The sequence below is a fragment of the Syngnathoides biaculeatus genome, chromosome 14, assembly GCF_019802595.1.
Source record: "Syngnathoides biaculeatus isolate LvHL_M chromosome 14, ASM1980259v1, whole genome shotgun sequence".
Taxonomy (NCBI): Eukaryota; Metazoa; Chordata; class Actinopteri; order Syngnathiformes; family Syngnathidae; genus Syngnathoides; species Syngnathoides biaculeatus.
Window position 1 is genome coordinate 24,622,560 of NC_084653.1, and position 12,127 is coordinate 24,634,686.

At 45.9% G+C, this 12,127-nt stretch overlaps 1 protein-coding gene across 1 annotated transcript in view; it reads left to right on the plus strand.

The window, feature by feature from the left end:
- The window catches only part of myo16 (myosin XVI), an 85,880-nt gene that overhangs the window by 53,516 nt on the left and 20,237 nt on the right, over nt 1–12,127 (plus strand). The window contains 4 exon segments of the mRNA XM_061842358.1: nt 125–200; nt 2,633–2,814; nt 5,711–5,791; nt 6,898–7,103. Of these exon segments, the coding sequence (XP_061698342.1) occupies nt 125–200; nt 2,633–2,814; nt 5,711–5,791; nt 6,898–7,103 (545 nt within the window).

Below are 12,127 nucleotides of genomic sequence, written 5' to 3' on the forward strand. Positions count from 1 at the left end.
TAATGTGATTTTTCTTTTTAAAAAAAAACCACATTTTTCACTTGAAAATAAAAAACAGACGGCAATAGTAATTGTATTGTGTGCTGTGTTCTCTTTTTGTTGTTGTTGTTTTTTATTTTTTCAGATTACGTATGACCTCACAGGATCGCTCCTGAAAAACAAGGACTCCCTTCCTCAGAACATCTTGTTTACGATGAAGTGTGAGTACTCGCTGAGCGAAGCTCCGCGCGTATGAGCACATTGTTGCGTCAGTGCATACTTAATCACAAAGATCCACTCACGTCTAAACCAACAGCGCTCCAAAACGCTCCCTGTCTGAGTGTGTTTGTGCGTGGATGTCATGGCGTACGCCGCAGACAGCGGCGTCTGTGTTGCGTGTATTGTCGGCCGAGGTGCCAGATGTGAGGTGTCGCGGCTCCGGGGACACAGACGAGTCGTTGTGCGACTTGCCAGGGCTCGCTTAGTGCGTCCAGCGGCCTAATTGCTTCAATTTCCATGATGTGGCTAATCTTCTAAAAGGCCCGGCCTTCGTTCATACTTGGCCCTTGTCCCCCCAACCCCCCTCCCCCCTCCCCACTTCCAACCGGGCGTGCGCAGGCATTAAAATCGCAAACAGACCGTGTTAACACAATGCAGAGGTTACATTGGGACGGGATTTTGCCCCCGCCAAACGCGCACACAAAACAATTTTCTGTTTATTTGCGATGAAGCCGTGCACGGGAAATGTAAAAAAATAGCCATCGTCACAAGTTATAAGTTATTATTGTTATAAGTGCAGTGAATACTCGGTTCTCGATCGTCTTCGTTCTCAAACGATTTCGAACGAAAATCCAGTACTGGAACGCCCTCGGAAATAACATAACGCCGTGGGCGTTCTCGCCCATCCCCGTAAGGATAAGTGACAAAGAAAATGATTGGATGGATGTATTTCTACTATGCAGTCTATTATCAAGAAAAGCTAAGAAAAAATGCTTTAAAAAGCCAATTTCTTAGGCTTGGAACGCATTATTTCTTTTTCCATTAATTTCAATGGGGAATATTGATTTAGATTTTGAACAAATCCCTTCTCGAACCGCCTTCTGGATTGTTGGGTAAAAAAAAAAGCCAAAATGGTGACCCAGTAAATTCATAAATGATCTAGGATGCCAAAAAAATTGTTTTGCTGTCTCCTATCAAGTGGAGGAATGACTTCTTTCTCTTCACATTTTGTTTTGAGGTAGTATTTGCGCTTCACTGAAAAGGGAGTTCAGCGCCGCCTTCTGTAAATATTACACATGTGTCCTCATAACATTTCGTCTGCTCTTAATTGTGTTGTGGAAAATGGAAGCGGAGAACCCAGACCGACCCACTTCTGTTTGCGACAATTAACATCATTATCAGATTGGTCGAGAACGAGGACAGCTTTTGGGCTTTATTTGTCGAAGGGGAAGACGCGGCACCGTCGTCATGAAAAGATTTTTTTGGGATCACATGAAAAAAAGATTAATAATGCACCTGGAGGGATCGGCCAACGGTGTCGTCAAGGCGTGATGACCCGAGGCTGGCGCCCTGGCTCAGTCGCCCCAGCAGACTGGCGCTAATTTAAGCGACGGGCTACGTTTCCCTCACCTTGTGCCAACGCTACTTTGAACGCGGCTTCCCGCACCCTCTCTTAAGCCTTTAAGCTTCTCGAAGTTGATGAGATCCATGTAAGTGATTGCTTTAAATGAAAAGACAATTATCCCTCAAGCGCTGCGTAATTAAGTCCTTCAATTACTTAAATGATTGTTTTTCTTCGCTCATTAACCGACTGTAATCAAATATTCCCTCGCATCCACTTTGTTGCGCGTGTCTGCTGCGGTAGCTTGGCTGATACATCGCTTAAATTTTTCCCACCTCCGTGGCCAGCCGCCGCCCGCATCGTTAGCCCCGGACGCCGAAGCTAGGCTAAAGGCCTCCGCCGCCACCGACGCTCGGCGAAAGGCCTCCCCGGAAGTGGCCCGCCTCCGCTTTTTAGCCTAGCTTCGGCGTCCGGGGCTAACGGCCTCCGCCGCCTGGAACCTCGGCTCGCGGCCGCCGCCGGAGCTCTCTCGTCAGACTCCGCGTCATTCCACCTGGAGAACCATCAAATATTGAACATGATTTACAGCCACAGGTTCAAATCTGTATGGAAGTATTCCTCCGTCTTCCCTATCAAACAATACTGCTATTTCTTCATCAGATGAGGATAAATCCGAGAAATGAGCGCTGGGCATAAATGTTGTCCCATGTCATCGAGCGTTTGGAACGGCACGTAACACACACACGCACCTTTGCGCACGTAGGTCATGTGACTCGCGAAAATGGCGGCGCACCTGAAAATTCGTAATTGTCGATAAAAATCTTCTCAAATCACGATTAAATGAGAGAAGATTTAACATCACATTGTCGAACTAGGGCACATATTGGATAGATACATTGATAATGCAAACCACCGGAATTCCCCTTTAAGTCATGAAAAGGTGTTGTTCTCAACACCTCCGTGGTGCCCCCCTCCTTCCTCACTCCCCTTCTTTGATACCTCTCTTGTCCCCCACCCCCGACCCTTTTCCACCATTGCTTCTTTTTCACCCTTGTTTTCTCCCCCCCGTGTACTTTACTTTCCACCCCTCAGCTAGCGAGAGCGTTTTGCTGCGCCAACTCTTCCTCCTCAAGTTGAATCAGACCGGTTCTCTGGTCCCGGCAGCTCAGGGTCGGGTCGGGCACAGGGGGTCCGAAGCCGCCGAGCCGCTCGACAGGACCCGACCGGCCGACGCGCCCCCCCGACCGCACCGGGGCTACCACGACCTCACCAAGGTACAGCGCCGCCGCTCACAAAAGCGGCTGTGTGTGTAGCTCACCACGACCAATCTGAATAGCCGCACATGCCGCAACTTGTCAACTTTGTTGTCGTTAATTGATGAGTGGAAGTTTATCCGTGATGCGAGCAGTCATGAGCTTTTCATTACAATTAGCCGAACGACCGCGCTAACAATCAATGGAAACGGAAGCGTCGTATTTTTAGCGTGGACACACACAGACACACACGATGGTCGAATTTGAAGTTCTTCCCACACCATAGGCTATTTATAAACTTCTGGGAATTAGATTTGTTTGTACGGCGCGTACTTACCAAAAAAAAAAAAAAAAGAAAAAAAAAAAAAAGCCTGACAACCATGTGTGCCCGCACACACACACACATTTTGGGCACAACTGAGATTAGACAAAAAAAAATTCCCATGCCATTTGATTATAACGAAAATCATCTTTGAACAAATCATGTGGTGCATTCAGTCTGTCAATTCCTCCCCCCTCTCCGTTTTTGAAAGGTTTATTTTCCCCCATGCACATGTGACTAAAGACACTTCCTGCTCATGTAACCTCCTGGGGGGTCTGGCCTTCTGTCTCTGTGGCTCATTAGCCATTTAGAACACGGCTTTACACGAGAACCCTACAAGTTCCCGGTTCTGTGCCTGCGGCCGTGTAGGGAAACACCGGCTAACTGCTGCTGCACTTGAGGAAAAGAACTCAATAAACGCCATTCGTCAAGTCAGGCTTGGAAAACTCATTGTGCCAGTCAGATGGGCGGCGGGTTTATAAAGCACACGCTCCGATTGGAACGTCCCTAAAAGCAAAACACGTCTGATATGACGGCACTATCTGAACATGCTACTATAACGTTCGTATATAGAGCTCGTGCACATGACGTCACCATTTTCACGGCGCCACATTGGAGGTCAAAAAGGGCGCCATATTGGAGGTCAAAAAGAGCTGCTCGACAGTGTGGGGGGACATCGAACCGGAGCAGAATATTCACAATGCCCGAGACTTGTTGTGCTGTTGGTTGTTACAACAGATAAGACAGATATTCAAAGAGATCATTTTATGGAATACGAGCTGAAAAAAACAGAAAATATCGATAGATTTTGGCAATTAAACGTGATGGATGGTGCCCGACCAAAATACGCAAACGCCTGTGTAACGATCGCTTCATTTCAGGTAGGAATTATTCTTCTCAATATCAAATTCCCAAGAAGTATTTATAATGCCAAGTTGGCTCATTTGAGATCAATGCATTTAAAAATTAATAATAATGATAAAAACGACGGGGAGCCGTCTCCAATGTACACGGAAGCGTGTTGCGGCCACACGTTAATTTTCGGTAAACTTCTCCCCGACAGTATATATGCATTATTCTCAAATGAGTCCAATGTGTATTTAAAATAAGAAAATAAACTGTCGGTTACACAGAGGTTTACCAAAGTTCAATGTGTGGCCGCAACGCGCTTCCGTGTACGGGGGCTGAAGCCAATCCGAGCGAGTTATTTTCTTTTTTTAAATACGCATTGGACTCATTTGAGAACAATGCATATTTTTTTTTTTTTTTTTTAAAAAGGGCTGTCACGGAGAGGTTTATCAAAGTTCATTGTGTGGCCGCAACGCTCTTCCGTGTACAAGGAGCCGACTCGCTGTCTTTTTTTTTTCCAATCATAGTTAACGAATGCGAGTTTGTGTAAAATGAGGGGTCATTTATTTAAATATTGGTATTTGTATTGAAAAAATCTGAGTGCTTCCATCACGATGTGGGATTTATTCTTGATTGAGAACAGATCCAGCAATAAAGTATTTGTATGCGACCAGACTTTTTTATGCTTTTAAACTTTTCCGTGTAACTCTCAACAACTTACGCACCAGATCCAGTTGTCCAAGACAAGACAACACTCCAATTTCTTATCGACGAAAACATCGACTTCGGCATTAAATATGGGTCCTCTACGCCAAGTCTCTCATTTTTCCACGTACCTTCGTTTATTACCACCTTCTAAATGTCTAACGGTATCGGACAAAACCGTCTTAGCGTTGAAGAATGCTTTGTTTGACCGGCACTTCCGGCCAGCGACGTGATTTGATGACGCAGGTGCACGAGTTCTCTATCGACCGTAACTCAAAGGAAAGAAAATGACTTTTGCTCAGCTTTTTTTCCCCCGTATGCCGCCACAAAATAAAATACGAGCAGCTGCTAGCTCTGCTAGCATTTTGCATGTTGCAAACGAGTCGCAAAAAAGAAACGGAAAAATGAGCAAATTATTGAAGCCATTTTTTTTTATGCTACTCAAGCTGAGTTGTGCTCCCTGGTGAGTTCATTCTATAGTTCGTCATGTCTCGGTTGGTGTCGCAATGGTTGCTTGGGTGTTTTTCTTGTAAATGTTGAGATTTTGAAGAGGTCACTAAACACCACCCCCCCCAAAACAATGATGTTATTAATGCTCACTGAATTGAGTTCTAGTAATCAATAATGAGTACATTTTCAGACACATTTTTTTCAATTAAATAAAAATAGATGTTTTTGTTGTTGTTGGGGCGTAACCAACCCCAAAATTGCTTTGAGGCGGTTTACCCCTGCTTATTGAAGAATATTTGTGGTTTTAAAAAAGTTTAAATTTTATTTTCGGTGCAATTATAACAGCTATCAATTATCTACGGAATTTTTCTATTTTCTATTCGTCGTCCGGCCCGGTCGCTGTCGGACAAGCACAATTTTGAACGATCGCCACAGCGTGAAAAAAAAAATGTCCTGGCCGGTCCCAGTTACATGCAATCATATATATTTTTTTTTTTTTTTTAAGACCGCTTATGATGATCTGGGGTTGCCATGGGAATGAGAGCTCTCCCTCACGTTTGTGTCGCTCTTTGACCTTGTTTGAATTGTCAGATCTTGAAGAAGAAAGGCTCCGGCTCCTTCGTCCAACGGCTCGAGCGCTGCGGGCCCACCACGGTGGCGGTCCAGCTGAGGGTAACAAGACGCACCTCATCCGTCACTCGGGCGATGCGATAAACAAACAGAAAGTGAACGTCGTTATTTATGTAATCTATGATTTGCGATTCATTTTTTCCCCCCCCCCGGAAATTCACCTTTTCCCGCCTATCTCCCTTTCACACTATCAGTGTAGCGAGACGGAATGTCGTACTCGAAAGACAGCCTCTGCGTCACAAAGCCTCGAGACTTACGATAAAACGGTGATATGTCTGTATAAAGCAACAATCATAATAGTTATGGGAGGGAAGCGCAGCGCCTGCTGGTGATGCAAGTCTGCAGAATGCGCCTCAGAGCAGCGGCGGTTGCGCGTTGAATGAGGCCAGTGTGTTGCACAATCACAGTGGCCTTGTGGGCGCGTGGTCCAAGAGTCCCTACGGGGAGGGGGGGCGGTGAGCGAATGGGGAGGGGGGGGGGTTGCTCGGAGAGGGTAGGTTGAAGAATGATGCTGTACCACGCTTGAAGGCCTCCTCATGAATGAATGAATGAATGAACAATGGACAACAAGCGCCCGTGTGACGTGCGTCCTGCGAGTCCTGCGAGCGTGCAAGTCTTCAGCCATGTGAGGGCGGCCCATGACGAGCTGGGGGGGGGGGGGGGGGGGGGTTGGCGTCGGCGCGAGCCGTTGCTCGCAGGTTATGATTCAAGGGGTTGCGATGCGTACGCTTGGTTTTCTTCGGGAACTCGGGTTTCCTCCCGCAACCCAAAAACAAGCATTAATTGGAGACTCTAAATTGCCCCATCGGTGTGATTGTGAGTGCGACAGATGTCTGATTGCTGGGATGGGCTCCAACACTCCCTCGATCTTTGAGGATGAGCGGCTCAGACGACGGATGCATGTGTTTTGGGGGAAACTGTTGGTATCGGCGCAATGGAAGACAAGAGAGCTTGAAAGGAAAGCCCAGAAAGTGAGCGCGTCGACGACTTCAGAGAACACGTTTTGCCCTCTTTCCCTCCGTGTCGAACAATAAACAAATTTAATGAAACGTAACACATATCGTCGGTCAACATTCGCAGCTCAGCCTATCCATCTTGTCATTGTCGTTATGACCGGGCCCCTCTTTTCCAACCCCCACCCCATGCAGAACTCGCTGTCGGAGGTGATCAGCAAGCTGCGGGCTTCCACGGCCCACTTTGTGGAGTGCATCCGCCCCGACGGCGGCGGCCGGCCCGACGCCTTCGACGGCTCCCGCGTGTCCGCCCAGCTGCGACATTTCGGCGCGCTCGACATGGTGCGCACCATCCGCTACGGCTACCCGGTGCGCCTGTCCTTTCCCGGCTTTCTCAGCAGGTCAGTGTGCGCGTGTGACCTCCGGGGCCAACCGGTTCCTCCGACGTGCTGCAGTAAGCAATACACGTTCACTCTAAACTTGGCACACAACGTTCTCTTGAGCGCTTCTTGTACGTAGGTGTCGGGTTTAAACCCAAGCGCTGGACTAAATATGCAAATGGAGGGACAGAAGAGGTCTTCAATCTGGGCTGTACGGGGAGAAAACAGGTTTTGCTGACTCCCAAACACCCGTTCTGAATCAGCCTTACCGGTCGGTGTCCCCCTTTTTATTCGTTTCTCAGGACAAAAGTTTGCAAGGTTACAAATTCAAATGGAGGAACAGATGGTGGCAATACCAATACAAAGACGAATACTACAGTAAATATTTATAACGACGGTGTTGAGGAGTATCTGCTTGGAAGTCAGCAAGGGGGTGCATCCCTCCTCAAGGTGTCGCTGGGTCACGCTCCGGGTCGCACATGATTCGGGCACAGATGATGGACACAAATGCATGATAAAAAAAATAATTCTAACAGTAGGAACTTTGTATTTTCTTCCAATTTCTTCTAATTGACATCAATTAGCCAAACAGATTTTGATTGGCTAGCGACCAGCAGGGGTGTGGCCAGCAATTTGGGGGGGCCAAAGGCAAACGACGGGGGCTCCCATATCCACATGTAAATTAATGCGTTTGCTCAAGGATTGTATTTTAGAATAATTCTGACAAACAGTGCAGCTCACCATCCGTTGACAAATATTCATATTGTGTACTATTTTTAAATTAAAATGACCCACATGAAAAATGATGACGACAACAACAAAAGCCATATAAGGATTGGACAAAGTCTTAAATTCAGAATATTCCATGGAAATCTATCATAACTGTGAAGGAAGGAATTGGTATTGTAACAAGAACATGTAATGTGAGTAAAAGTCATAATCTTGTGTGAAAAATCAGAATGTGGTGAGAATAGCTTTTTATTCAGGTAGATAAAAAAAAACTGTCGTACTAAGTAAGGAATATTGTTTGCACATGCAAAGTAAGTTTTTAACTATAGAAAGTTGATCAGTGTGGAAGAAAAAAGTGGTCATTAATCATACTAAAGGCACAGTATTGCAACAATTTGTATTAAAAGTTGTAATCACACAAAAATGAAGATCTGTTATTACCAAAAACATTATCTGCATCCATTAGCATTTCGCGCTCTTTTCTCGTGTGCAGTTGCACATACCTCAGGTCAAACGTTCCCAGTGTGTTGTTGTTAAGCGCTCCATGTGTGACGTGCAACTAATGAGGCATCATATCATCATTTCGTAATCTTCAGTCCAGTTTACGCCGTGATGAGCTCCTTGTTAACCTCAAAATGATCTCGTACATTGTCATTTTCCTTGCGGGAATTTATATATATATATATATGTTTTTTTTTTGTTTTTTTTGGGGGGGGGGGTTGGGGGAAACTAACCACTTCTAAATTCTATCAAAATGGTTCAAGTTGCTTTCTATGAAACAGCTCACAAATATTTCAGCTAAAATGTGAGCGAAATCATTCCCACGCTCGGTAGCTCTGATTAATTAGCGTAAGGATCGCGTCGGGGTTACCGGCACCTCTCGGCCTCCAGAAGTTTGCGATGATGTCATCCGTCTCGCAGGCGGATAAGCGAGCATCAGAATCCAGAAGTCAGCGCAACCCTCCTTGTTGCTGTTGGAAGCGCATAATGACCTGGAATGGGTTCGCTTGAGGATGAGGAGGACGGCGGTCCATTGCAGCTAATGAATGGCGCTATCACATTTCTCGTGTCAGCGTGACACGGCCGCATGAAGCAGTCAGTCGGTTGCGTCTGTGAGGTCTCCGTGTCCCGGTACTTCAATTTGACTTTATTACCGCAACTTTTTCTTTTTCTTTTTTTTTTTTTTTTTTTCCCCTCTCTCTCAACTGCCGTGTTACTTTCGCCACTTTGCCTCAGCGTAGTTTTCTCGCAGAGGATGATTATCTGACACATTTCTTCGGCATTTCACTCAGCATTCTTACAGCCGGCGGAGAATTCTTGCCTTTAAGCTTCTTTTTCCATTTTTTTTTTTTTTTTTTTTTTTGGTCACTCGCTTTCATCCTCTCTTACTGTCTGGTTTAGAAGGTGAAAGGATTAACGCGGACATTCCTTCGACGTTATAAAAGAGGACAAAGCTGATCACATGGCACGCACCAAAAACTTTCCACTACCCCACAGTGTAAACATCACATCTCCCGCGGGTGATGTCAGACTTTCTACTGTGACCGAAATGGAGAATAGAAAGGTGGCTAGACGTATGAAATACTACATGGGTATGGATATTTTTAAATGAGGTCGTTGCAGGTGGTGTTTTCATCCGGTGACGACGTAGCTTTGTGTATTTGAGTTGCTTATATGCACATCTGGGTCCGGATCTGAATCCGGCGTGTAAATCTCAACGGCGCAATTTCAAATAGGTCTGAGTGTGCCATAAACGCAACTTTAGTATGTGGTTCGGTTTTGGTAGAGTTCCTTTTCCCCCAAATTCCGAAGGTCGCAACCAAGCCAGTTTTGGGAGCGTTACGTTCGGGACTACAACCCAACTGACGTTTTTGTGATGAACTTGTGAGGCTGGGAAAGCCGTCAAAACGGTGGTTCATTTGGCCTCAAAATAATAACAATGAAAAATGAATTGGCTTTCTGGAGGTTTCACCACTATTTTTAAATTTGGCGTCAGCATTCTACTAAATATACGAATCAAGTTTGGCGCCAGGCGGCACGGTGGCGCAGCTGGTAAAGCGTTGGCTTCACAGTTCTGAGGTCCGGGTTCAATCCAGGACCCGCCTGTGTGGAGTTTCCATGTTCTCCCCGTGCCTGCGTGGGTTTTCTCCGGGCACGCCGGTTTCCTCCCACATCCCCAAAACATCCATTCATTGGAGACTTTAAATTGCCCCTAGGTGTGATTGTGAATGTGGCTGCTTGTCTGTCTCTATGTGCCCTGCGATTGGCTGGTGACCAGTTCAGGGTGTACCCTGCCTCCTGCCCGTTGACAGCTGGAATAGGCTCCAGCACTCCCATTTGACCCTTGTGAGGATAAGCGTCTAACAAAATGGCTGGATGGAGGTTGTACTAAGTAAGGAGTATTGTTTGCACATTCAAAGTAAGCCTTTAATGATAGAAAGTTGACCATTTTGTAAGAAAAATGTGGTAATTATTAATGATTAAGAAACAATATTACAAATATTCATACAAAAAGTTCACCATCCATCCATTTTCTTTGCCGCTTATCCTGACGAGGGTCGCAGGGAATTCTGGAACCTATCAGTGCTGTCAACGGGCAGGAGGCAGGGTACACCCTGAACTGGTTGCCAGCCAACCGCAGGGCACACGGAGACAAACAGCCACACTCAGAATCACACCTACGGGCAATTTAGAGTGTCCAATTAATGTTGCACGACAGCTGGGATAGGCTCCAGCAGTCCACGCGACCCTTGTGCAGATAAACGGCAAAGAAAATGAATGGATGGATGGATGGATGGAAGTTTAGCGCCAGTCAAACAATCTTTCAAGCATACTTTTTTTGCAAAGGACCTCAGACAAATGATGAAAAATGGTGCAAATGGTAGCTTCACGACAAAATGGTAGACTTTGTGTCTTCTTATTCATGAGTACTCGGGACTTTTTTTTCTCGATCCAACTCACAACAGACGTGCCTCCGAGAGTTTGAGGAAACTGCCTTGAGAGGTTGAATATCAGGGGAGTCAACAATACAGAGCAATGGTGAGCGTGGTAAGGAAGTGAAGAAACGGGTCCAAGCGGGGTGGAAGGTGTCTGGTGTTTTATGTGACAGAAGAGTCTCCGCTAGGATGAAGGGCAAAGTTTATAAAACAGCGGCGAGGCCGGCCGTGATGTACGGATTAGAGACGGTGGCGCTGAAGAGACAACAGGAAGCACGACTGGAGGTGCCAGAAATGGAGATGTTGAGGTTCTCGAGGTTAGATAGGATTAGAAATGAGCTCAATAGAGGGACAGCCAAAGTTGGATGTTTTAGAGACGAGGTTCGAGAGAGCAGACTTCGACGGTTTGGACATGTCCAGAGGCGAGAGAGTCTGAGGATGAAGCTGCCAGGCAAAAGAGGGAGAGGAAGACCAAAGAAAAGGTTCGTGGATGTTGTGAGGGAGGACATGAAGACCGTGGGTGCTCGAGAGGAAGATGCACGAGATTGGCTTGGATGGAAAAAGATGACACGCTGTGGTGACCCCTAATCGGAACAAGCCGAAAGGAAAAGAAGGAGAAGAAGATGAGCATCATCAAGCCAATTTTCTCGAGGGTCCCGCTCGGAACGTTTTCGGTTGGATGAACACAGCAGCAAAATTGGGTCAATTGTTGAACTTCAGTGGAGAAATTTTGGGGAAAAAAAACTGTGATTTACTTGCCGGTACAATAATAATGTAGAGAAAAATTGAGCAATTCCAAGAAGGCCTTCTTATAAAGACCCCCCGATTATAAGGCTTTCAAATGATAAATGATTAGTACTTTCTGGCACTGGCTAAATTGGAAATATGATCGTTCCTTGAAGTTGAAGAATTTTCTTATACAGCCGTTTTACTGGAAAAAGCCATTGCGCGTAATTTTATGCGGTGTGACTGATAATAAATACTGATCATGAGATTATGCTTTGTTTTGTTTTTGTTTATGTTCGGTGTAACGACACTCAGCTTTTGTGCGGTTTTGTCTGAGGCTATGTTTGGTGTCAGATGGAAAAAAACTTGTCGTTCAGACCACTCTTCGTGGTCTCGACTTTAAACAAAGGGATCTTCCCAACTCTTCCTTTTCCAGACTCGCAAGGGGGGCTTATTTTTTTGCCCTACTACTTATTAAATCTCTTTTTCCATTTGTCCCCCATTTAAAAACAGGTCCTGCTCCTTGACCGAATCATACAACGGGGCAATAAGTCAGTCATCAGTCGTCACTGTTGAGTTTTGCGCTGTTCCTGCGCATGTGAACTCACTCACACACGCCGCAATCGTCCTCGAGGCTGTATTAAGGGGAATTGC